The 25,764-nt window shown below is 34.9% G+C and overlaps 1 protein-coding gene across 2 annotated transcripts in view; it reads left to right on the top strand.

Annotated features, from left to right (window-relative positions):
• The window catches only part of LOC130053005 (uncharacterized), a 71,786-nt gene extending 46,022 nt beyond the window's left edge, over window positions 1-25,764 (top strand). For both annotated transcript variants that reach the window (XM_056159428.1, XM_056159427.1), the window contains 9 exons: window positions 17,103-17,357; window positions 19,804-20,016; window positions 20,304-20,401; window positions 20,558-21,760; window positions 22,749-22,788; window positions 22,872-23,057; window positions 23,187-23,434; window positions 23,767-23,835; window positions 24,585-25,764. In XM_056159428.1, the coding sequence (XP_056015403.1) occupies window positions 17,103-17,357; window positions 19,804-20,016; window positions 20,304-20,401; window positions 20,558-21,760; window positions 22,749-22,788; window positions 22,872-23,057; window positions 23,187-23,434; window positions 23,767-23,826 (2,303 nt within the window). In that variant the 3' untranslated portion in view covers window positions 23,827-23,835; window positions 24,585-25,764. The remainder of the gene's footprint in view (window positions 1-17,102; window positions 17,358-19,803; window positions 20,017-20,303; window positions 20,402-20,557; window positions 21,761-22,748; window positions 22,789-22,871; window positions 23,058-23,186; window positions 23,435-23,766; window positions 23,836-24,584) is intronic.

Here is a 25,764-nt window from a genome sequence, read left to right as displayed (position 1 = left end):
AAGTTTTAGAAATTTTCCTTAACTAGCAATTGATTGCAATCAAAAATAGTAAAGTTTCCATTTATTCCTTATATGACATCGTCAACTGAGGACCACAATATGCTGCGCGCCATCTGTAATAATGGGGAAATAACTCGCATAGTATTGTGAAAAATGTAGGTCATTACAACACCTTTTGCAAAGGGATGACAACTGTTACTGTTAAAATTCTGCTCTAAAATGACACAATCAATACATTTTGAATCACATATTCAACTCATGCAAAATTGTCCTTATGATACGCTTGCTTTAGAATTTTATCATTATGCCCCCGAAATCGAAGATCAGGGGGGGGGGGGGGGGGCATATTGTTTTTGTCCTGTCTGTCATTCTCTAATTCTGTAAATCTCTAATTCTGTCATTCTGTCTGAAACTTTAACCTTGCTAACAACTTTTGAACAGTACATGATAGAGCTTTCATATTTCACATGAGTAGTCCTTGTGACAAGACCTTACTGTGGGTACCAACATTTTTGACCCCGTGACCCTGACCTTGGAGTTTGACCTACTTTTTGAAAACTCTAACCTTGCTAATAACTTTTGAATAATAAGTGATAGAGCTTTGATATTTTAAATGAATATTCCTTGTGATAAGACCTTTCCATGGGTACTAACATTTATTACCATGTGACCTTGACCTTGGAGTTTGGCCTACCTTTTGAAAACTTTAACCTTGCTAATAACTTTTGAACAATAAGTGGTAAAGCTTTGATATTTCACATGAGTGTTTCTTGTGACAAGACCTTTCCGTTGGTTTTAAACCTTTTGACGTTGACATTTAACTTTTTTTTTTTTTACATTGGTTATTACTTCTAAATGGTAAATATTAGAGGTTTCATATTATATATGAGCGTTTCTTTTGACAAGATCTTTCTACTGGTACCAAGATAGTTGCCCTTGTGACCTTGGCCATCTTTGGAGTTGGCCATTATCGGGGGCATTTGTGTTTCACAAACACATCTTCTTTCCATTCAATTTCAAAATGTTGACGCACTCTAGCCTATACATCCACCCTTTTTGATTCAACAACACCTTTGGACTGACTTTTTCTAAATAACAATTTATATTACCTATCAACATATGAATGAATATTATAATTATTGATAAATAAAACGTCGTCGATACATCTAAATGTGAAATCGAATGCCGTAGCAATATATTTGTTTTATTATGAAGAAGTTTTTAAACAGTGATCAATTTCATAATCTGACTCATAGTTTTAGACACATTTGATATTCCGGCCAATGGGTCGGATGGATATTATTCATCGTACCTATACTGAAGTCGAAAGTTACATAAAAACCCTTACAAACTAAAGATACAAAAAATATGCAGGAGTTCCTTAATGACAATATAGTTGTGGTCTTTGGTAATCAGGTCTTCCAACAGTCTGTTTGAATTCCCATGGACATGAAGTGTATTTTTTTGTTAGCTGACCTGTTTTATATTCATATGAATATTTCAGTTTCTCCATCGCCAACTTCCTATATTTATGTCGCAATATTCCATTATCAACTACAGATGGTGTTTATATCTCTCAACTGAATGGATACGCAAAAGCTTGTTCTGTGTATGGTCAGTTTTGGAATCGAGGCAGGCTACTGACAAACAAGTTGAGGGTGACGAGGTTTCAACTGTCGAGTTTAAAGTCAGCATTTCGCAAATTATGTGCTCGTTATAACGATCTAGTTTGCCAATACAATCCATCATCGGGTCTAATGCTGTCTGAGGTGTTTCACACTCATTGTTAGGCCGTTCTTGACACATTGGTTTTGACTACGTTTACCTGATCAGGATATATGGCTCACGGCGGGTGTGCCAGGGTGACAGGGAGTGTTTACTACTACTAGGCATATGATCCTACTTTTAGTGTGTCCAGGGGTCCGTGTTTGTCCTACTATCTATTTTGTAGTGTTTATAAATTTTATGACATTGGTTATTATTCGTTATCTTCACCTTTCATTGTAGACTTTTCTTAATTCTATGCAATGTAGATAACTTGTATGTTAAAGATTTACGAAAAAATAGATGTGAAAACCATAATGAAGAGATTGATCTTGATGAACACTTTATATATACAGGGTGGGGCCAAAGTTAGTATATAGTATGTATAAGTTTGCTGATACTGTATAAAATCTAAATGCATATTTAGAGATAGCAGTAAAGGATGTACAAGAAATGGTCAGTTTCATAACCTAGGGTTATGACTTTAGGATGAGTCCAAATTAGTCATATCTTTTGATATTTTAATGTTAACACACCTATCATTTGAAGCCTTTCATCAATGTATGCACTTTTGAGAACAGTGAAGTTTTAAGAACACATCTTGTTTATACTGTTGCTGAACATTAGAATCTAGCTTAGATATTCAGAACAGGAATTCTTTTCTAGATTCCATTGCCCATGGAAGTAGTGATACTTTTTCACTAGTATTCAGGTGACCGATAAGATCAGTGGACCCCTTGTCTTAATTCTATGCAATGTAGATAGCTTATATGTTAAAGATGTACGAACATAATATATATGATAACCATGCTCAAGAGATTGATCTTTTTGAAATTTTTATATCTTTTTCAATATCAACGGATTCTAATGTTTCACAACACATTTTTGCATTAAACACTGGATATTATATCGTAGACATCTTTTGTTGTGTACATATAAGGATATACTTTGATCTGTCTGTGTTCGCAATCTTGTTAAGTTGAGTTTACGTATAACGAAAGGTCATTGAGTATGCAATAAAAATCCAAGTGGTCCTAAAATATACCTTTGTGGTTTCCCTGTTGTGATGGGTAGGATATCAGACCATGTGCAAATTTCCACAGCTTAGAAAATGTCTTTTGAATATCAGACTGAACCAATTGCATTGTGTGTGAATCATAGTTATAGGACCTTAATTTTTGTAGGATATCATGACTGACTAAGTTAAGTGCTTTACGGAAATCTGGAAACATAATGCCAACGAGGTTTTCACTATTCATTCCATGCAACCAGGTGTCAGTAGGTTTGTGTCAGTTAGTGATGTTTGGCAACAAGGCAATTCCTTTAAACCAGACTGAGTTCCTAAATATGATAAAACATTTTTTTTTAATTCATGCACCTGATTAGCTAAATGTGTTTCAATGATTTCTGATAAAGATGGATATTGGTTGATAGTTACTTGGATCATTTTGTTGGCTTTTTTATACGAGCCCTTGCCAATTAATGTAATTGTGTTTGTGCCAATAAATATTTGTATTTGTATATAGGGATGATTTTAGTTTCTTTCAGAAGTGAATGAAAAATGTCATTAGTGATGCTAGCATTAATAAGATCGGCAATGGGTTTAGATATTGCATTCATAGAGAATTATATGATACGGGGACTAATGAAATCTACACCTGTTGATTTATTCATGTCAGATATGCTTTGCGTTGTTAAGACTTCGTCCTGGTAAATATGGGGTATCTAAAACACATTTTACTCGCCACGCTTGGATGCTGTGCATTCTTTTGACTTGTCTGGATACAAGCTAACTTTCAGCAATTTAGTTAATAAATTACTAGGAAGTTCCGTGACGTGTTCATAATAGAATGTCATGTCCTGTACGTCGTCAATATTTGGCCCATTGTTCTTAATATGAGTTATAGAAACCTGAAAGCTAAGTGGTTGAAATAACGTTTAACGTCACTTTTAGAGCAATTGTGTCTAAATTGGGAGTAGGATAATATTTTGAATGAAAGGTGAAGATAACGAACAGTGATCGCATAACTTCTATAAGCAGTACAAAATATCTATTTGGGCAATCATATTTGGGCAATCACTAGGGATCAGGTGCCTAATAGAAATGAGCATCCCCTGTCGAATGGTCAAACCCTACATTTTGATCAAGTAAACAGAGTAATCCGTATTCAAAATCAGTGCGCCAAGAACGGTCTAACAATCGGTAGGAGAAACGTCAGACGGCATTTGACCCAATGCAAGATTGTTAAAACGACCATAGAATTTGCGAAATGCTAACTTTAAACGAGACGGTTGAAACCCCTCTAATATAAACTTGTTTGTCAAAAGCTTGCCGCGATTTCAAAACTGATCATACGCAGAACAGGCTCCTGTGTATCGATTCATTTGAGATATATAAAAACAATGACTGATCGTTAGATACTATCTTGTATGAATATTTTCTTTTTCCATTTTTGTTAAAGAAGCAACTGTCTATGATCTTACAAATTCTAGTTTTAAAGTTATAGCGAGGAATGACCATGTAACGTGCTGACAATTCGATCGTTTTGATGTGTTTGATTTGAGAAAGTTTTGTAATTTCAAATTTACAAGCAGTTCTTTCGATTTGTATCCACATTTGATTTACACTACTTCTTGCATGTGTTGTGGCAAAATACAGTTGGAATTCCTCCTTCACGGCAGTTGATATTTTCACGAGGAGGGGCTTGTTAGAACATTTACTAGATCCAGTGATGCATCTTTGTATGAATTTTTTTACAAGTTTAGGAATCCAGTATAAGTGCGGTAACTCATGCATGTGATTCTTGTGATTAAATGTGAAGCAGCTTTTGAAAAATTTCACCTTTCAAAAGGGAATTTGGAGTATTATTAATGGTGCCAAATGTGGAGTTAATGCCAAGTTCATGTACAATAGTTGTAATGATGAGCATTAAAAACAAAGACAATATTTTTACAAGATTTATCAGCTGAAAACAAAACATTTGTCATGTAAACTATCGATTTATTTTATCACTTCTGGTTTACTAAACACAAGAAGATAACATTTGATGTAACTCTGTGTACTTCACACTTGATGACGTCACAATGAAAGGGTGTGTTACAAAGTATAGGTCAATATACTTCTATCGTGGGGAAAATACCATTACATTGTCTTGTTATTTAATACCGATGTCAAGTGTTCAATGGTGTGAATGTAAATCTACTTGATAAATTTTTCCCAAGTAATCATTTCTTAATTTATCTATGATATCATATCAGTCTACAATTTTTTATATTGTGTGTGCTACGGTAGATTGATTTTATACTGTGATTTTGAAATCACCCCTAATGGCCACTGTCATCAAAGTAATTTTTTCGTAAAACAACCGTTCGGCGCAGGTAAAAGGTGATGCTCGTTTTTCTGATATTCTGTGTGAAACCAATGGAGGAAACAGACAATCTCTGCTAATATTGTTAGAGGGGTATGCTTTATTTAGGTGCTGTTATAGTCGATCATTCTCTGTAAATAATATCCTCAAATGTGACAAGGTCCGATATTTCGGGTCAAATACCAACGAAGCTAAGACTTTTGATGACATTCTCGACCCTTTTTGCAAATAAACCTCACCATGCTTTACCTCTCTAATACCTTTATATTTTAATGATGTGGTAATTTCTACTTAGCACCAAAGCGATTTATTGCATGAACTTTGAAATGTAGATATTTCATGCCACGCGACCGATATCATCACATCATCACGTAAGAATAAATTATTGGTTTTCTCCAGTAGATTTGAAAATATTCTTAATTTGGCTAAGGAAGATTTGCATAACGGCCTGGATTTTGTCGACATGAAGCAGATTTGTTAAATGCCATCTTTACTAATGTTTCGTTAATTCGGCCATCATCTATATCGGTCATTAGCTAGACTTTAATTAGCTTTAATTAGCATTGTTGCGAAGGCATTAACTGTCTGTTCAACGATGTAAACAAACATAAATCTATGTGATAAGACGAGCAAATTTAGTGCAAAGTTGGTATTTAAGACAGTGTCTGGTTAATGAAACACGGAGTTTATGACAAAACGAAACCATGGAAAACCCGACTGGAAATTGAAAATATAGAGATTGCATTGTTTGCCAAAATTGATTTTAATATTTAATTCTTAAATAGACATCCGTAGGTATTTAATCGTCATATTTGTTTTGTGTCTTAGGTCATATCTTTTATCATTATACCTCTATCATCAATTCTCAAATCTGATTGGTTGGTGGAAAACCTTTAAATTTTAATAATGACTCCAAAATACACTGTTTACTGCAATATTGACCTCCGAATCACTGCACGTGCATAATATTGACCTATTATTATTATTAATAATCGCTGAATTTTACCACTAACGAACTGATACTAAATATCCATGATATAACCAATGATTAGGTCTAGTGAATCAAGCCCCAGGTAGATACACTTCCCATTGACAAATGCTGCTCCTTTGCTTGTTATGCAGACACTACGTCATGATTTTGTGTACAATGTGCGTTATGTCTGGATCTTTGTTGTAAACAACTACGAAGGACTGAGATAGTTTGAATATATGTAACATTACAGAGGTAGGACTTTTATCAGACGTAGAATTATAAGAAATTTTTCTAAAATGTCTTTTTTATTTCTAAGACGAAAATATTTGAAATATTTTTTGAATTATAATTCGGTGCACAATCCGACGTCCAAGGTAGAACTTGAAATGATTGACACGGTACACAGATATCGTAGAAATCTGAGTTCGTGTTACAAATACATGCTGTGTGTCAGTTTGCTTTCTTTTCTATATCGGTATCATAAAACAATTCATCACCCGTGGTCAGTGTAACATGGGAAATGAGAATCTTCAACCGGGTCAACTTGGTGACCTGCACGCAGCGGTTGTTTGACTTAGACAGGTTATGTCACGTCGTGGACCAGGTCTCGGGTTCTCATTTTCCCATGTTGATATGATGACGGGCCATTAATTGGATAATATCCTTTGAGAGAGTTGTAATTTCAACTACATCGATCGTCAGCTTGATCCACATCCCTTGCTAGTAAAATTGTTTAAATAAATCAGGAGAAAATGTGATTCTATAAGATTTGACAAATAAATATAACTAGTTTATTATTTGTGGTTTGGAATCATATTTTTCAATGCACCCTTCAAAATTTATACAATTATAAAGCAAGATGATAAATCGCATTAATGAAATAATTCTTTTTAACCTGTAGCCATATCAACAAAACCAGGGAGATGGAAATTTTATTTCCTTTAATAATTGTTTATGGTTCAAATAGTATTCTCGTTTGTATAAATATCCAGGAAATTAGTTTTGTTTGCATATAGAATAAACCTTGGAATAAATTTTGCCACTTAAGAAAATAAAAACAAGGCAGCTGATAAAGGTGCACACGGGTAATCCAACAGGACTGGGTTGCTCAAAACCTTGGTTAAGCTTAACCAGTGGTTACATCCCTTGTCCACCGGTTAACTTTTAGCCAATGGTTAAAATATGTTGCTCAAAAGTTAACCAGTCGTTAAATTGCCTAACCAATGGTTAAATATTGATTCAAGTTAACCAAACTGCAGAGGTGGGTTAAGTCATTTAACCAGTGGTTAAACATGACTGCTTGCTTGCTTTTTTTATGCAAATATGAGCACATAACACAAGAAACGGGGAGTTTGGAGACATTTTAATCTTGATTTCACTGAAATGGAGTAAAAAGGAAGTTGAAAATTTTCTAAAAAATCAGGCAGGTACATCACAGATCTCGTAAAGCCCCAACTGTGCCGTCTCACCATGTTTTCATTGTAAGATATTGTTTGGTTTCCTACAACATTAAGAAAAGTTATAATTATCATGTAATTTAATCCATTTCTTTCTTAGATTTAAGTATTTAACAAATGCATAAAAAATGATACATACATGTAGGTGAGGTCACCGGGGTAGAAAAGGGAGATCACGGGGTAGAGGGGGAGTAAACTGAGTCCCTTTATACCTAAGTTTACTACCGCAGTGCACCAATTCCTAACCATGCCTTTATGTTTGTACCCCCCCCCCCCCCTACGCTAAAGTCACCTGTTTATTTATCTACCCATTTCATTCATCTTATCAAACTATTCAAATCATATTAAAATCCCGCATTAGACACATGAAAACAAAAGTACGTACCATCTATCCTTCTGTGTTTAGTAAACCAGAAGTGATAAAAGAATTAGATAGGTTACATGAGGAATATGCTTTGGTTCCAGCTGACAAAGCTAGTAACAACATTGTCTTTGTTTGTAAGGCTCATTATTACAACTGTATTTTAAACGAACTTGGCATCAATTCCACTTTTGGTAATCATACTTATACTCCAACTGCCATTTCAAAAGACGAAATTCTTCAAAACCATGCTTCAGTTTTAGACACATTTAATATTCCAGTCAATGGGTCGAATGAATATGAGTTACCGTACCTATGCTGGATTCCTAAACTACATAAAAACCCTTACAAACAAAGATGCATTGCTGGATCTAGTAAGTGCTCTACCAAGCCCCTATCTTTGCTCCTCACGAAAATGTTAACAGCTGTGAAGGAGAAACTTCAAACTTACTGTGCGACTACATTTCCCAGAAGTGGTGTCAATCAAATGTAAATTCTAAAAAATTCTAAAGAACTTTTAGTAAACTTGAAATCACTGAATTTTTCCCAAATCAATAGCATTAAAACCTATGACTTTTCAACACTATACACGACCATTCCTCACGATAAATTAAAGACTAGACTTTTTGACATCATAGACAGTTGCTTCTTCAACAAAAACGGAAAACGGAAATATTCATATCTAGTGATCAGTCATTCAAAAACTTACTTTGTTAAACACCACTCTGATTCCACGCACAAGTACTCTGAAGTTGAAATATAAAATATGTTAGAGTTCCTCATTGACAATATCTTCGTGGTCTTTGGTGATCAGGTCTTCCAACAGTCTGTTGGAATTCCCATGGGCACGAATTGTGCTCCTTTGTTAGCTGACCCGTTTTTATATTCATGTGAAGCAGAATTTATTCAAAAACTTCTACGTGAGAAGAAAAAATCTCTCGCTGTGACCTTCAATTCGACTTTTAGATATATCGATGACGTTTTGTCTATTAACAATGATAGCTTTCACTCATATGTCGATTTGATATATCCATGTGAGCTCGAAATAAAGGACACCACAGAGTCGTCCACTTCTGCTTCATACTTAGATATTTTATTGAAAGTAGACATTAACTGCAAACTGACAACTCAACTATATGACAAACGGGATGATTTCAGCTTCTCCATCGTCAACTTCCCACATTTATGTAACAATATTCCATTATCACCTGCATATGGTGTTTATATATCTCAACTGATTCGATATGCAAGAGCTTGTTCTGGGTATAGTCAGTTTTTAAATCGAGGTAAGGTACTGACAAACAAGTTGATGGTACAGGGATTTCAACAGTCTCGATTGAAGTCAGCATTTCGCAAATTCTATGGTCGTTATAACGATCTAGTTCGTCAATACAACCTCGCATTGGGTCAAATGCTGTCTGACGTGTTTCATACCGATTGTTAAGCCATTCTTGGCACACTGATTTGACTGCGGATAACTCCGTTTACCTGATCAGGATATGGGGCTCACGGCGGGTGTGACCGGTCAACAGGGGATTCTTACTCCTCCTAGGCACCTGAACCCACCTCTGGTGTGTCCAGGGGTCCGCGTTTGCCCAACTATCTATTTTGTATTGCTTGTAGGAGTTATGAGATTGATCACTGTTCGTTATCTTCACCTTGCATTAATATTTGTTTATTTTCAAAAAACAAATACAACTTTAAAAACTACACAATTTTGGATAAATTGATAATTAAATCAATTTAAGTTAAACGGAGTTATCAATCATGTGCACACATTTTGTGTTGTACATAAATATTTATTTATTTTATTTATTCCATTTATTTATCTTTAAGGTTTTAAAAAAAAGGATATTGATATTCGGATTTTATTTATGCGTTTAAATTATCTGAAAGCAAACAAGTAGTCTTGATAGATTAAAACAGTTTATACACTAGTCTTGTGATCACTTAATTAGGTGTAAAAAAAAAAAAAAAAAAACAACAACAAAAAACACCACGATGTTGACAGGTGGAGTTGAGAATTTCAAGTCGTTGTCTAAGATAAAGTAAACCTTAAAGAAATAATGTAATCCTGTTACAATTCTCAGGGATAATTTTTACTTGTTGGTGAATCAATAAATAAATTGAAATTAACCCCAACCACCATCCAAAGAAGCCCCCCCCCCTCCCGAAAAAAAAACTCCCTGTTATAAAATAACACAAATATTAAATAAATACATGTGCATGTAGTTATTTCTTTAAATGATGATCAAAGAGGTGGGGATACAGTACAATAGTATATTTAGTTGATCATATATATTATGAGGATAAAATTGTCTATGGGGTCAATTTTAAGTGTTGGGGGCAATAGTTTCTTTGAAGAATAATTACTGCATCTATGTTGTATGTCAAGTTGAAATGATTATATGGGATTGAAGTTTTAAAACATCGAATTCAGTCTATAAACATTTATGCAAATTATTTTTCTACTGTCGACATTGTATTACCGCTGCGGTAGCCTAGAGGTGAAAGCGTTCGTTAATAAAAGAGAAAAAAAAAAGCGTTCGTCCCGCTTGCGGAAGGCCGGGGTTCGAATTCCGGGCGTGACAGACCTATAAGTCGTTAAAACAGGCAGTGCAAGTTCCATCGCCAAACGCTCGGCATCAGGTGTGAATGACAGGGGTCCTTGAAGATGACCTCAAAAACGGATGTCCCGTGTCACAGTAGGTGTGGTACGCTAAAGAACACTCACTGCTCAATGGCCGTAAACGCCGAGTAAACAGTAGCGGATTTAAGGGGGGGGGGCAGTCAGCGCGCGCCCCCCTAAAATTTTCAAATTTAAGTAAATCGTGGTATCTTGTTTAGAAAAATGTACAAAACGATAAAAGAAGCAATAATTTCTACCATTCCCAGAGAAATTAATGACCAAATATTTTGATTTCTTGAATTATGTATTAGGAGAACTTAATTTTTTTTCCAAAACCCTTTAAAAATTGCGTCATTATACAAATTTCACCTGATCAAAAGTGATGAAAAATAGTACAAATGACCTGAATAGGAGACATATTTCAAGCCCTTTAAAATCTGTAAAATCCAGGAGCTTCCGGGGGCTTTGCCTCCTGGGCCCCAACGAGGGCTTCGCCCTGGACCCACTGCGGGCCTCAAAGCGGCCCCCAGATTCCCTGCCTCATAAAGTGGCGCCCCCCGTAACCGCAATTCCTGGATCAGCCCCTGGTAAAGGTCTAAATTTGAATCCCTCTCACCAGTCTTGGTGAGTCTCCATCTGAGTGAAAAATTCTCGAGAGAGACGTTAAACAAAATACAATCAATCATTATCAATCAATCAAGATTGAATCAATTGTATGAGGACCCAAATTCTACAGGAGCGAATTCATAGATTGCAGTGACCTTCAAATTGTGAGTAGGTCCAAGAATAGTTCGATTTGTTTTTAGCTAGGCTATATTCCAACATTATCATGTACGTGTGCGGATTATTTTAATTATGCCTACTTTATGTGATGCCTTCACTGAAACAAATTATACCGTTTGATTAAGTTACAACTTCGTGTTAGGTGTACACTAAGGGGGGATAGAAGCCAGTTTGCAAACGAACTACTCAACTTGTGAATTTCCTTTGACTAAAACGTATTTCAATTCTCAGTATTTGTAATAGGAAAAGTGTAGTTTTAGTATAAATAATACAATTATGTAGGCTTAACGTGAATATCAAAGCCTCCATCCTCAAGTCTTCGTGAAATCCCGATGAATCAAATTCACTGATTTCCGGTGGATCTAAATAATTTTCTATGAGACAGGGTTGAGTGACAAAGGAGGTGGACCCTTCCAGTTTATATTCAGTGAGTTTTTTGCATACAGTTTCTCCTCCTTTTGCTTTCGAACAAGTCTTCGTGTACATCTCTTTCACATTCTCAACTGTTTACCCACCCCCACCCCCCTTTTTTTCCCTTTTCGAGTTAACGGCCTCGGTTGACTTCATAATATGACTTGTACAACTAAGAATAGGTTCTCATTAGGTGAAAATTTCTCTGTCCGCTTCATTAACATTTGCAGCAGCCATTACTGTTTACATGTTGTTGAATTATGGGATACTAACCACTGGTTAAATGAACTTAACCGTTGGTTAGTATACCCTAGGGCTAAACTCACTTTGAGCAACAGAATGTTGACCAGTGTTTAGTTACTCAGTGGATAGTAAAGGACCAGAGCCACAAACCCCATATTATGGCCCTTAAAATATATAAAAATGAAAGTAAGTGTTGAATAGGAGTATTGGTGTTATAAATATGTATCAGAATCCGGGGCTTAAAAAAACATGTTAGATTTTAAAAATAGGAGCACAACTAAAGCTGTATACATACTAGAACCGGATATGGTACCGTATTTCTGTCATTTTCCACCAAAAACTGGTTATTTTGTAAAGGTTTTGTCACACTGGTTTCATCTCGCCCAAAATATTTAAAGTATTTTTATAATATACACCTTTTCAATTGACCATAAATGCAAAAATATTTTAGGGAGAGCTATGAGCACTATTTTTATTTTTAACAAAAAAGATATTCCTGATTGCTGAAAAATATTACGCTTATAATGCGCTAGTGGTGGTAAACTTGAATTTTACAGAAAATATGGCTGGTTTAAGTATCTTATGGAGAAAGAAACTACGTTTTTTATTTCGTGTCATGTATATGTACATAGGTCATTTTAGTTCGGTGTTTATTTTTAAAGCAAGGGAAATTCCCTCACCTAATAATAGTTTTCGGTTGCAGCTTGTTTTGCCCTTTTACTATAGATGTTCATTTTCAATACCTAGTTGTTTTCATCTTTTAAAGTCGTTCACAATACATCTTCATTGCATTGTTGCTTAAAAACTGTGTACAATTTTGGTAGTTTTACATTATTATCATAAACATTATCATTGAACGAAACGACAGTTACCGAAACTGTTAGGCCTAGTGACTGAAATGAACATGGCGCGGCGTCTTCTTTCACTTTGGGATATCGGAAAATATTCAGGCTTCACGCAAGTATTCTTGTATGGTACTGATATCATATCGAATAATTTTTGCTCTATTTATTTTACAAAAGTGTTACTACGCAGCTTTAGACTGTCAACATTCGAAATAACTGTTTTATTTAACCTAACTTTACGTACATTGGGAGCAAGTCCTTCTTTGATTTACAGTACATCCAAGTTTCGGGCGGAATATTAGCATGACCTGGTCAGGCAAAAAGGAATTCAAAATAACAGATTTAAACTACAACATGACTTACCATAGCATGCAGCATTACCGTCAGTTAAATCCGACAGTAAATTATGTAAGCAATTCATAGATAGCGATCCACATGTTATCGATGAGACATGACGTCATCTGTTGTAAGATATTCATGACGCATTTTATGCTTCGATAGGCGGATCAAGTAAACCCCATATAAAAATACTCGATATACTGGTTTTGTTTTGTTTTGATTTCACATATGATATCGTTGTACATGTCATGAGTTTTTTATTTTCTATTTTTATGTAACTTTACTTGTAAACAAAGACTGTGCGTTTTGTTTTTTTTGTTGGGGGGGGGGGGGGGTAAGACAGTACAGTATTTATAAATTGTGCATGTTTGATTCCGTTGATTTTCAATTTCATGGCCTAGTTCGAAGGCCTATCAACGTATCAATGTTCCATTGTCCAATGTAAAATTAGAAAAGGAAAAATAGTGTCGTCTTGGTTGTCAAGGAGGTGTGTCCCAATGCCAAGTTACATTTAAACAATATAAACAAATATTTTTTTCAGTGTGCTCAACAAATCAAATTGCGTGATACAAGTAAAATTAAATTATGACAGACGGACTGAATGCTATATTATATATGTTTTGCCAATTAATAAACTGGACATGTGTTGTGCCAATAAATATATCTTAATTTAATAATTCAGCCTACAATAGCAACAGGAAATTGTTATTAAATTGTCCAATCTTCAAAACCTTAAATTGTGTACATGTGTGTGGTGGCGGTGGTGGTTTTCATCCACTCAAACTGTCCTAATCCCCCTCCCAAATTCAATTTCTTTAAGTGTGCAGTGGATAGATCGCCACATGGACCCATCCAAGTCTACTGTAAGGATGTTTTAAAATATCGGTTTCAAATGCAATTAGTTCACACACAAATATATATAGACAACATTATTTGACGATTTGCATTTTAGTTACTTCTATTCATACACGCTATACAACAGTACTGAATCCATAACTGAGAGAGAGAGAGAGAGAGAGAGAGAGAGAGAGAGAGAGAGAGAGAGCACCATTAATTGTATACAGGTACGGGAAGTTTAATCAAATCTTAAATGTACAATATTATTCTTATTAGGTAGCCATTCCACTTCATTCTGATATATTTAATTTCTCTTTTTTCCATGTTAAATTAACTGATATAAATAAATAGTATGTTCTATAACTCTCATTCAGAAGACGGGTAAGTTCGTGAGTCACTGAATAAACAAAAAATTGTCCGCATTCTTATTTCAATCGCGTTGTCAACTGTGCACTTTTTGATATTTCTACACTACCTGTAAACATGTAGACAGCGGATCTAAATCATCTAATATTCTTAATTACAATGAAAATTATACATTAAAATACATGTGGTGCACTAATATAAATGTAAATCTTTTAAAATAATCACACAAATAAACCAATGCTTTTACTTGTCATTTTATGGTTCACATTTCTTTGAGCTGATATAATTCATGCTATTTAACAAATTGAAATCAATGCCAATTTATACCATGTGATATTCGTTTGTTCATTTTCAAAGTCAAATGATCCTTCTCTTGGTGAACTCGTGCTGCTCGTGCTGTGAAACGACTAACACGTGCAGGTGTTTGTGTACGGGATGTCGAGAATTTGGGCGTTTCATAAAGGTGTGAACGTCTGCGGGGAAGTCTGCATACGGATATATATCAATATCTTGATATATCTATATACAAGAAATAATACCGATTTACAAACATGTTGAGGTTTCTACTTAGAGATAATTAAAATCCATTTAGTGACATTGTCCACTCTATATCTGCTTCAAACATATAAACGTGGAAAGTTAATACAGAACGGACGTCATAAGTTAAGGGTAATTAAGATGAATTGTTTCGAATAGCAAACTCCAACATGTAAACAATTTAAGTAAGTTATCAAATCAGTATGGTAATTCTTTAAAGATAGACAGTGAAGGTACATTTTTAAAAATTAAATTACTATTTTAAATTTACAATAATATATATCATTAAATGATATGAGTATATACAAGTCGCCGTTTTATACGTTTTAATTTTCACCCACTAATATTTCGCTTAGTATTTTTTTTATCACACGAAGGTGCACGGTGGCACAAAGGAGGCACAGATGTCAGATCTCCGTGGACTTAAATGTTTACCTCGCTCATAAAATTAAGACTTCAGAGGTGCCGACAATTTTAAAGGTCCACCGTGTTTTATTTTTAAAAAAATAGTTTTAAAACTCCATTTTTGTAATTAGTTACTATACTAACTCAAGTTTAATCGAAATTATACAGTTGTCTCTCTTTTTTTTATCCTCAATTATATCAATTTTAATGGAAGTTGATACTAATAGAATCCTTCATTAGTACGAGTGTGAGATAGGGAAATTCCACCGAGGGGACAAGATTCGCAGTCTTGGACGAGGCTTTGCCGAGTCCTAGACAGCGAATCTTGTTCCAGAGGTGGAATTTCCCTATCCCACACGAGTAAATAATGAAGGATTATTTTTCTCACATTTTAACTACAGTTTAGTGCATAAAATTAGGAGCTTTCAGAAAATTTTAGATTATCAAAATCCTCATTTGAACTTCGATGCAAAAACTAATTAGATAGGTAGAAAGAGCATACCCGAAAATGGTTTACACTGTAAGTGTAAACTGAAAAACCCAAGGTTGTCCACCAGAAAGCTATACTACATTAAAATTTAAAGATAACAATGCAAAATATTTTTACTTCACTGTGTAACGTAAATCTTCACCGTGTAACGTAAATCATAGAAAATATATGACGTCACAATCAAATGACGTCGCAGCAGTGTGAGACAGAAAAATCTCACATGGCTGTCTCACATGGGTAAAGTCGATCTCACACTGGTGATAATGTGAGAAAAATAGATATATGCAACTTGAAAATATAAACTCGTCTTTGAGATAGACGGTAAAACAATACTGTTTGCTGTGGTCCTTTCACTGCAAGGAATTTTAATTTTTGATCACGATTTTTCAATTATGTCCAATACAGCGGGGAAAAAATTGTAGTGTTATGTAGTGGGAAGGGGGGGGGGAGATATATCACAAATTTAAACATCGTGATAGAAAATATACAAGTTCCTAGTATTTTAACAGTTGTGATTTACAATCAGAATAAGCCCAAAAAATATATATTAACCTATGCGTCCATTATTTGTGTATTACACTGTGATTCTCATAACGTCAACATCATGACGTTATATAGTTTTTCTGTTGAAAAACAACACAAAGTTTAAACGACTGTAAACGAAAACTAGAAAAGATATTGTTATAAAATAAATTGTTCTATGACCTATAAATCCTAGAGCATCAACTGTGAAAGTCTCATTTATTTTGGTGAAAGGGCCAATTTTAGTACTTTGTGGCTCTGGTCCTTTAACCACTGGTTAGCTTAACCAGTGGTTAAATTTAACCAAGGTTTTGAGCAACTGGGTCCAGATTGTTGGAAGTCGTGAGCGCCAAAGACCACAAAGATATTGTCATTGTGGAACTTCAGCACGTTTTTAATATCAATTTCATAGTACTTGTGTGTAGAATCAGAGTAGTATTTGACAAGTTATAGATAGATATGGGTAGCAATAGATAAGTAACAATAGATAGATAAATGAAAAGATAAATAGGTAGATATCCACATATATACAACTAAAGGTATACAGATAATTCGATGGATAAATGGATTGACGGATAGGCTGATGGATAGAAGGACGGACAGATAGATATATCATAGGTGGAGGTCATCGTATTGAAGATAGTTGTACTTTGTACTGAGCACATATACATTGTATCCCACTGTTCTCTGGTGTGTATTTGAATGTCGGATTTTTCGTCTTATTGAAAGGTATCATGGAAAAAAAAATGTGCCATTGTCTCGATATTTTCAGTTGATCAGGTACCAGATGAAATCTCCGACTGGGATTACGAAGCACGGTGTCGGTACGTGGAGTGTGCTAAAAGAGGAACACAGACAATACACAGAGCGCGTATGATGATCGTGGGCTGTGCCGGAGCTGGTAAAACTACTCTTCTTAGACGTCTACAGAAACAGGGTTTAGAGGAGTTAAAACAAGTGGAGTCTACTGTAGGACTGGAGGTTCATGAAGATCTGTTTGAAATAACAGACAGTGGTTGTTTGAGAGGTAAACTATAGAATACACCAAATAGTACAATAATAATTGTTGTAATCAACACTATCTAGTGCATACATGGCTATTGTAAAACAATAACAAAAATAATCTTACAATTCTCTGCAATGATTACACCGATTAGAAATATTGACGGCATTCAATCGATTGAAAATATTAACTTTCATTCATACACGGAGTTGACATACTCCACACCGTGCTCCACATTTATTTCGTAAGTAGATGTTTTATTGAACATATATCGATATCTTCGACTTTCATATCCTAACGGTAAACTAAGAACTCGACTTTAAAACAATTGGGATAATGTAAGTTTCTTCATGTTCAACTTTCCATAATTAGGTAACAATATGTAATGAATTATAACTTCTATATGGTGGCTATGTTAGTTAACTGAATCGATACGTAATAGCTTGTTCTGTGTATGGTCTGTGAATCAAGGCAGGTCACTTGCAAATGAGTTGACGCTATAGGGGTGTCAACAGTCTTATATAAAGACAACATTTCGCAAATCCATTGGTCGGTATGATGATCTAGTTTTTCAACACAAAAAGTAATTGGGTTTAATGCTGTGAAAGGTGAAGATAACGAACAGTCATCAATCGCATAACTCCTAAAAGCAATAAAAATAGATAGTCGGGCAAACACGGACCCCTGGACACACCAGAGGTTGGATCAGGTGGCTAGGAGGAGTAAACATCCCCTGTCGAGCGGTTAGACCCGCAGTGAGATCTATATCCTGATATATTTTATAAAGATTTTAGACCGGTCTTTATCAATTGACTTCGACTACGGATTGCTCCGTCTACCCGGTCAAGAGACAGGGCTTACGACGGGTGTGAGCAATCAACATGGGGTGTTTACTCCACTTCATTCCACGTTTGATATATCCACATGCCTATGTTTGCCCAGTTCTTAATTTTGTATTCTTCATGAAAAGTGAAGAGAACGTACAGTGATAAATCTCATAAATCCCACAAGGAATACAAAATAGATAGTTGAGCAACCACGGACCTCTGGACACACCAGCGATGGAAGTTATGATATTGATCAACGCCCGTTTTCCTCGTATTTCTACGTACGTGTCGTAAATCATACAAATATTAGCTCTTAAATATGTGACATATGATGACAAACGGTATGATTTCAGCTTCCCCATCATCGATTTCCCATATTCATGTAACAATATTCCATCATCACCTGCCAACTATTTCAACTGATTCGATACACAGGACTTTGTTCCAAGTATGATCAGTTATTAAATCGAAGCAGGCTACTTACAGACAAGTTGATGATAAAAGAGTTTCAAGAATCTCGTTTAAAGTCAGCGTGTTTCATACCGATTATTATACCTTTCCCGTCACACAGACTTAGAATACGGATACATCCGTTTAACTGATTAATATATAGGGCTCACAGCAAGTGTGACCGGTCAACAGAGGATGTTTACCGCTCTTAGACACCTGTTATGTCCAGGGGTCCATGTTTGATTTGTCCAACTCTCTATTTTGAGTTATGAGATCGATCACTGTACTTATGTTCACCTTTCATGCATGTAAAACCTATACGGTACTAATTTTGATGCACCAGATGCGCATTTCGACAAATAATGTCTCTTCAGTGATGCTCAACCGAAATGTTTGAAATCCGAAATAACAATGAGGTTTTAGAGCTATTATAGCCAAAAACAGCGTGCCAAAAAAGTGGAGTCAAATTTGTCTAAGGATAAGAGCTATGCATGAGGGAGATAATTTCAAAATTTTATAACAGCAATTAAATATACATCCGTATTTTCAAGCTAGTAACGAAGTACTTAGCTACTGGGCTGTAGAGACCCTCGGGGACTAACACTCCACCAGCCGAGGCCTCGACCCATGCATGCATGTTTAATGATTAGTTATCCACAGAAAAATTGTCTTAAGGAGGTATGGTACATCGTCAAAATGAATTACTTCCAGATTTGACTATTCCTTTTAGATTCAATTGGCTAGCTGAGTACCTCATTACAATAGGTTAGCACGTAGACTGCCAAACTGTATATAGTGGGTTCCAAGCCAGCGGGTTTTTTTTCTTATTTTTTCCAGATTACATTACTCTAAAACTGATTTTTTACTGAATAAAGCAGATTTAAAATGTATCAAATTCAAGATATTACTGGGCATTTCCTCCACATTTCAATCATATATATATTTATGGTGTAGCATTTCTCCTTAAATTAATATATGTGTTTAGCGATTTAGCTTCTTCAATAGTACGTAAGTGAGTTGTGGATTTAAGGGAACGCTGGGAGTAGGAAGTATACACTAATGCTACAAATTTGATTTTACAGCGCATGCTTTTTCTCACATAATTTTTCTCCATCTCTATATCTTTCTTTCTCTCTCTCCCTTTCTCCTTTTCTGTCTCTTTTGGTTCATATTTTGTTATACAATTTAAACAGCACTACCTAAGGATACAGGAAAAGAGGACAAGCAGATTCTGAGTGTTGTGGACTTCGGGGGACAATGTGCCTATTACGCCTGCCATCAAGTTTTCCTCAGCAGAAGAGCATTTTACCTGCTCGTTTTGGACATGTCCAAATCTTTCAGTGAAAAGGTTGATGAAAGTTTGTGTGAACAAAATGGAACAATGTTTGCCGACTGGACTTACGGAGGTATATAGAAAGACAAATTATGTATATAAAATGATAACCTATACTTTGTATAAACATAGTTTATTATAGACGATAGTGTGTGAAGAGGAGAAAATACACACCATTCGGTGTGCAATTCTGTTATATCTACCTTTCCTTTTCACATTCAACGATGATAAGAAATAAAGTAACAAAGTATCCATTATTTTTAATCTTACACATTATTGTAAACTTTCACAATGTATGCTAGATGTGTATGTTGTTATCTAACATTCTTACGTATGTATGATGTAATTTAATACTTTCAGGGTATGTTATGTTCTGGCTTAAGTCAATCCACACATACTGTGCAGAGGACACGTCCATTATTGTTGTAGCAACACACAGTGAAAATACCGACGAAAGGGTTAGTGCGTTAAATTGCTTAAATGGCGAACCTTTACATTTTAACATTATCATTATTATTAGTATCAATGACGATAATAATATCGTTATTATTATCATTGTTATTATTATTTTATTATTAATATTATTATGCATGCGTTGGCATTATTGTTTTCAGGACAAGGAGGATTTTTTTGATAGACTTTTGGATTTGCTTCCGGCAGATGATACAAAGCTTAAGAAACACTTTCGCCGGAATAGATGTTTCTTTATCGGTCTACCTATTGATGATACCGGCTGCTTGGATCCTTTATCTGACTTAGAACATTGCATTGTTTCCATCGCCAAGGATCATAGATGGAAAGAATCTATTCCCAAAGAATGGTCAGTAATTGAATTAGTTTTCATGAAGCGGAAGGAAAAAGCGAAAGAATTCGATGAACGAATTGCAAGGATTATTCCAGTCAGCGAACTGGAGGAAAACTATTGGCTTGATTCGAAAAATGCCCGTGTGAAGGTTCAAGATGCTTTACGCTTTTTCAATGACATCGGTTTGATTCTCTACTTCAATGAAAAAGAACTGTTAGAATCACTTGTTATCGATGTCCAGTGGTTCGTCGATTCTTTCAAGTTCATTATATCAGACAAGAAACACGTCCGAGATTTGGCAGAAACTGACAATGACTGGAAATATTTCAACCAAACCGGATACCTCAGACACAGTCTTCTTACACGTATCTGGGAAGATTTATTCATAGAGTCAGAAGAGGAAGATTCAATATTACAGTACATGCAAAGACTTGGACTATTGGCGATTGGGGATGATAAACATTATGTTCCTTGTATGAACAAAAGAGACTTTGGTAGAAAGGAAACCATCGCACTGCGGGGGATGGAAACGAAATCGTCAGTGCTAGTACTTCATTTCGAGTTCCTGCCCTTCTTCTTCTACTGTCGGTTGATAGTTGCTTGTATTGTTGGTACTGAATGGAAAGTGGTGATAGATAATGCGATACCGTGCCTATATAAAGATGTCGCTATATTCGTTTACAAAGACCACCTTATTGCCCTTGTTGTGACGATATCAGCAATACAGATTCAGATATTTCGTCCACAAAATACACCTATAGATCCTGATATCGCCTCAAATATAAAAACAACTCTAGAGAACAGACTAGGATACTTAATGAGCACATTTCACAAAAAAGTGACATACAGGATCGCGTTCCAATGCTCTGTCCAAGATGTTTTGACTCGAGATGTGAATTGTTATGTGTATCAAGAGGAAATACCAGACAGGGGAGAAGTAATGTGTCCAAGGCACCAATTCCCTGAGAATCATCTACTAGATGTGGAAGCTTTAACAAAGTTCTGGAAGTCTGTGAGTGACCTCAAAATTACTGAAATCATGTTTACCTCAGATTTATTTCCAATGATGCAATAATTTAAAACCTCTTAGCCAAAAAGCATTTAATTGTAAGTCAGGTATTTTATCACTGTAATGTAAAACGTATACGGTATCAATTTTGATGCACCAGATGCGCATTTCGACAAACAATGTCTCTTCAGTGATGCTCAACCGAAATGTTTGAAATCCGAAATGACAATGAAGTTTTAGAGCTATGATAGAGAAAAACAGTGTGCCAAAAAAGTGGAGTCAAATTCGTCTAAGGATAAGAGCTATGCGTGAGGGAGACAATCCTTGATTTTGAAATGAATTTCTAAATTTTATAACAGCAATTAAATATACATCCGTATTTTCAAGCTAGTAACCAAGTACTTAGCTACTGAACTAACAGTCCAGTAGCAGAAATAATGTAAATGTAAATAGAAATGTAAATAATTTCACAATCTGCAAGTTAACCCAACTTTTCTATCTTCATATCAATCACTGTTTCAAGCTACAGATACATAATACAATTTTCGTCTCATTTATTCGTAATCAGAGTCGGGACAGAAGTTACTATGTCCTTTTGCTGTCCAATCGCGGTTGTTATTTACAAAACTATGAAGGTAGAACACTGGGGCATGGTTGTTCTTCCGTACTTAAAATGTATTATGAAAAAGTAATTTAAATTTTTAAACTAAATTATCGATTCACGAGCTCATATTATACATTTATTATTGAGCATATATTGCTTTTGTTTTATATCCAATTGTTTGACAAAACATCTTATTATACTCTGATTATAGATTTATATTTCACTGCCTGAAATGTGATGTTACAATTGTATGATTTTAATGAATGTACCGAGGTGTCTTTACAAATTCTGTTGTAATCGAATGCCACGAATAGCGCAGAGCGGAATATACTCCCGAATGTAGGCCATGCTTTATTTCTAATGTTTGAATTATCTATTTAATTTCAGAGTCCAATGAATCTCTCTTCGCAGAATGGAAATGAGAAAGGTATGTCATGTTGGTTTTTGTATACTCAAATGGTGCTTTTATGTGTACGTTAATTCCACATTCTCGTTGTGTTTATTTGTCAGTGGATACGACACATGAAGAGAAAATTCAGAAACTTGTGAAAACCGGAAGAGATGCTTTACAAGCGTATTTTGACACAATATTTCCATCGGATGATTTAGAACAGTGTCTCCAAGATCACAAGACTCATCTAACAAAGGGACAATTCAAATTCACGGAAGATCAGATAGAAACTGTTTACCCAGCAGGTAGACTTCATCATTCCTTAAACAGTATTTGAAATATTGTTCTTTATTTAGTGGTAAAGAAAACGTGTTGATGTATGCTTGTGTATATTGTTATGACAATATTGATCTATTCTTGAGATAATTCCACAGGTTGTAGTTCAAAAGTCATGTCTACGTCGTTTGATGTTCCAATCATGTACAAACTTTTGAGGAACTTTGGCGACAATGTACCTCCCCCGACTAGAGACTGGGGAAAGGAACCAGCGGTTGGACAGAAAACGAATGGAGATGATATCGAGAGAATCCGAAAGTTCAGGAATATGAGTGCACATGGTAAACTGACTGAAAACTGTATGGATGGGGAAGATTTCAGACTTTACTGGGAGGAGTTGGCACAGGTGAGAACTATAGAAGTGTATTGTTAATGCATTCAATGTCACCATATCTGCAATTATGGTTACCATACGCCTCTTGTGTTAAGCTATTTAGTTGCTTTTTATCTAAGCAATTTAGTCCTATAAATATGTTATTGATTTTTACTAGATTTTATTTATGCAGCATTTGCTAAATGTATGCCAACGAATCCCGATCTTTTTGTTTTATTTTCCTGTTTCCTTTGTTTTGTTTTCTTAATATACCCAAGAGTAGGTAATATAACAACGATAAATTCCAGAACTGTTCTGTAAACTCAGTTTGAATACAATTATTATCTATCTATCTTTATTTGTAGGCAATAATGAGACTTACAAATGGTTCATTCAAGAGTAGAATTGATGCAATTCCTCGTTAGTCTCAAAAGGTAGTTACCCTTTGAAATTGGAATCATCAACAGAGTATATATTTTGAAAAGGAAAAGTATTCATTCGGATATCATCTTTACACACTGATTTTTGGGTTGACTCATCTCCTCCACAAACCCCTAATATATTACAACACTTAACCTGGTCTCGCAGTGATGATCTGATTTTTAACTTTATAATGTAGCTTGTGATTTTCAAGTAACTGCTTTCACAATGCTGTTAGTAAAAAATAAAGAAATATGGCGGTAACAACGGACTAAAACTATGCAGTTAATAGAATCATTTCAGTAAAATTAAAGGTAGAATAATAGCCTACCATAGAAAGCTAAACAGGGGGCGACATGTTTTCTTAGGTAAGACGAAAAGCGTGAACATTCTGATGTAGAAGGTCCTACGGTTGTGTTTGGAGAATCGGCTGATTGTGTCATTTTTTCGTCTGTTTAAAATATTTAAACAAAACTAAATAAAAATATCACTTGACGGTATTTGTATGGTATTTAAGTCATTAAACCCCACACAACTCGAGTATAAAACTGATAAACACGTGAAAATATTCATGTCCTTTGTGAATCGAATATGTTCCTTGTTCAAATATTGAAGAATGTAACCAATGGAATTTAGCACTGTTTTAATTGTGTAATCTGCCAAGGGTTTGGGAGGAGTGAAGTGGATTCAAAGTTAAGATGATTAGACACTGGATAGCATGATATCAAATCAAACTTACTTCACCATGTTAATTTTATTTCAGGATCCCACACAGCCAAACGTTCACCAAACCAATACTTGGATACAATTGTCAGACTATTTCGTTGTTATCATAGAAGAAATACCCTTGATCCGTGGACTCTACTTGTGGCGTCATAGCTTAAAATTATTCTTTTATTTGAATTTAATGGCCAATGAATATTCTGATGGTTTATGGGATATACAAGGCGTTGGACATTTTCATGATATTTTGAAAATTAAGAAATATATCTCTGTGGGTGCACTATAGCGAAGCGAGTACTTAGACTATCAACAAACAAAAAAAACCTTACACATTTGATTGTTTATTACAAAATACACTGCCCTTAATTAGATCGATAAGATATATTGAAATTGATTTATACTACTCTTTGCTCGTCGATATGGAATCCTTGTGCCGGGGGTGCTAAGGGATAAAAGAACCAAAATGGAATAAAGTGTTTGATGTTAAATATATCATTTTCATACGGAAAAGAGTTGTATGATTGTATCATGTACCTATGAATTACGTGATGAAAAATAATAAGGATAAACAAGTGACAGTGCTCTAGATGACAGAGAACGTACTTTTAAATGTGTTCATGGCAACTTCCTAATGAAGGGTTGGATATAACTTTTGAAATTTGATATTTCTTGGAAATCTATTGTTCCCGGTTTTATAAATGCACTCTCAAGCATCAATATCATCTTGAATTTTTCATGATCATAGACATGGTTTACAATCCACAGGTACATGTATAACATGGATACGCAATCTATAACGTAAATTAAAAGTAGTTTGATGTTTTGTCGTATATTGCTAACTTGTGTACTGTGAAAAGGTGTGAAAACTGCATATAATAGCACTGTTCGTTATCTTCGCCTTTCATGCATCATAATTTTTCAACATGTTTGTGAGCATATTTACATGTACATTTAGTTGTAACATAAAATCATGCTGATAATGGTTGTATTTAGCAATGTTTTAATGCATTTCCTCAATGGAATTATATAGCATATATTTTAGAATCCTACAGAGTGTATGAGTAGATGACGAATAGTCACTTCCGATAGAGAATAAAGGAAGTTGATTATAAACACCGTATGCATTCGAAACCATGTTTTATAGAGTTCAACTTAAACTGCTGTTAAAGAAATAATGTGACTTTGCGATATTTGACGAAATAAAAACATTGAAATTATTA

Source organism: Ostrea edulis, chromosome 3, assembly GCF_947568905.1.
Source record: "Ostrea edulis chromosome 3, xbOstEdul1.1, whole genome shotgun sequence".
Taxonomy (NCBI): Eukaryota; Metazoa; Mollusca; class Bivalvia; order Ostreida; family Ostreidae; genus Ostrea; species Ostrea edulis.
Note: the sequence above shows the minus strand (reverse complement) of the source record. Positions and strands in the feature narration are given on the sequence as shown.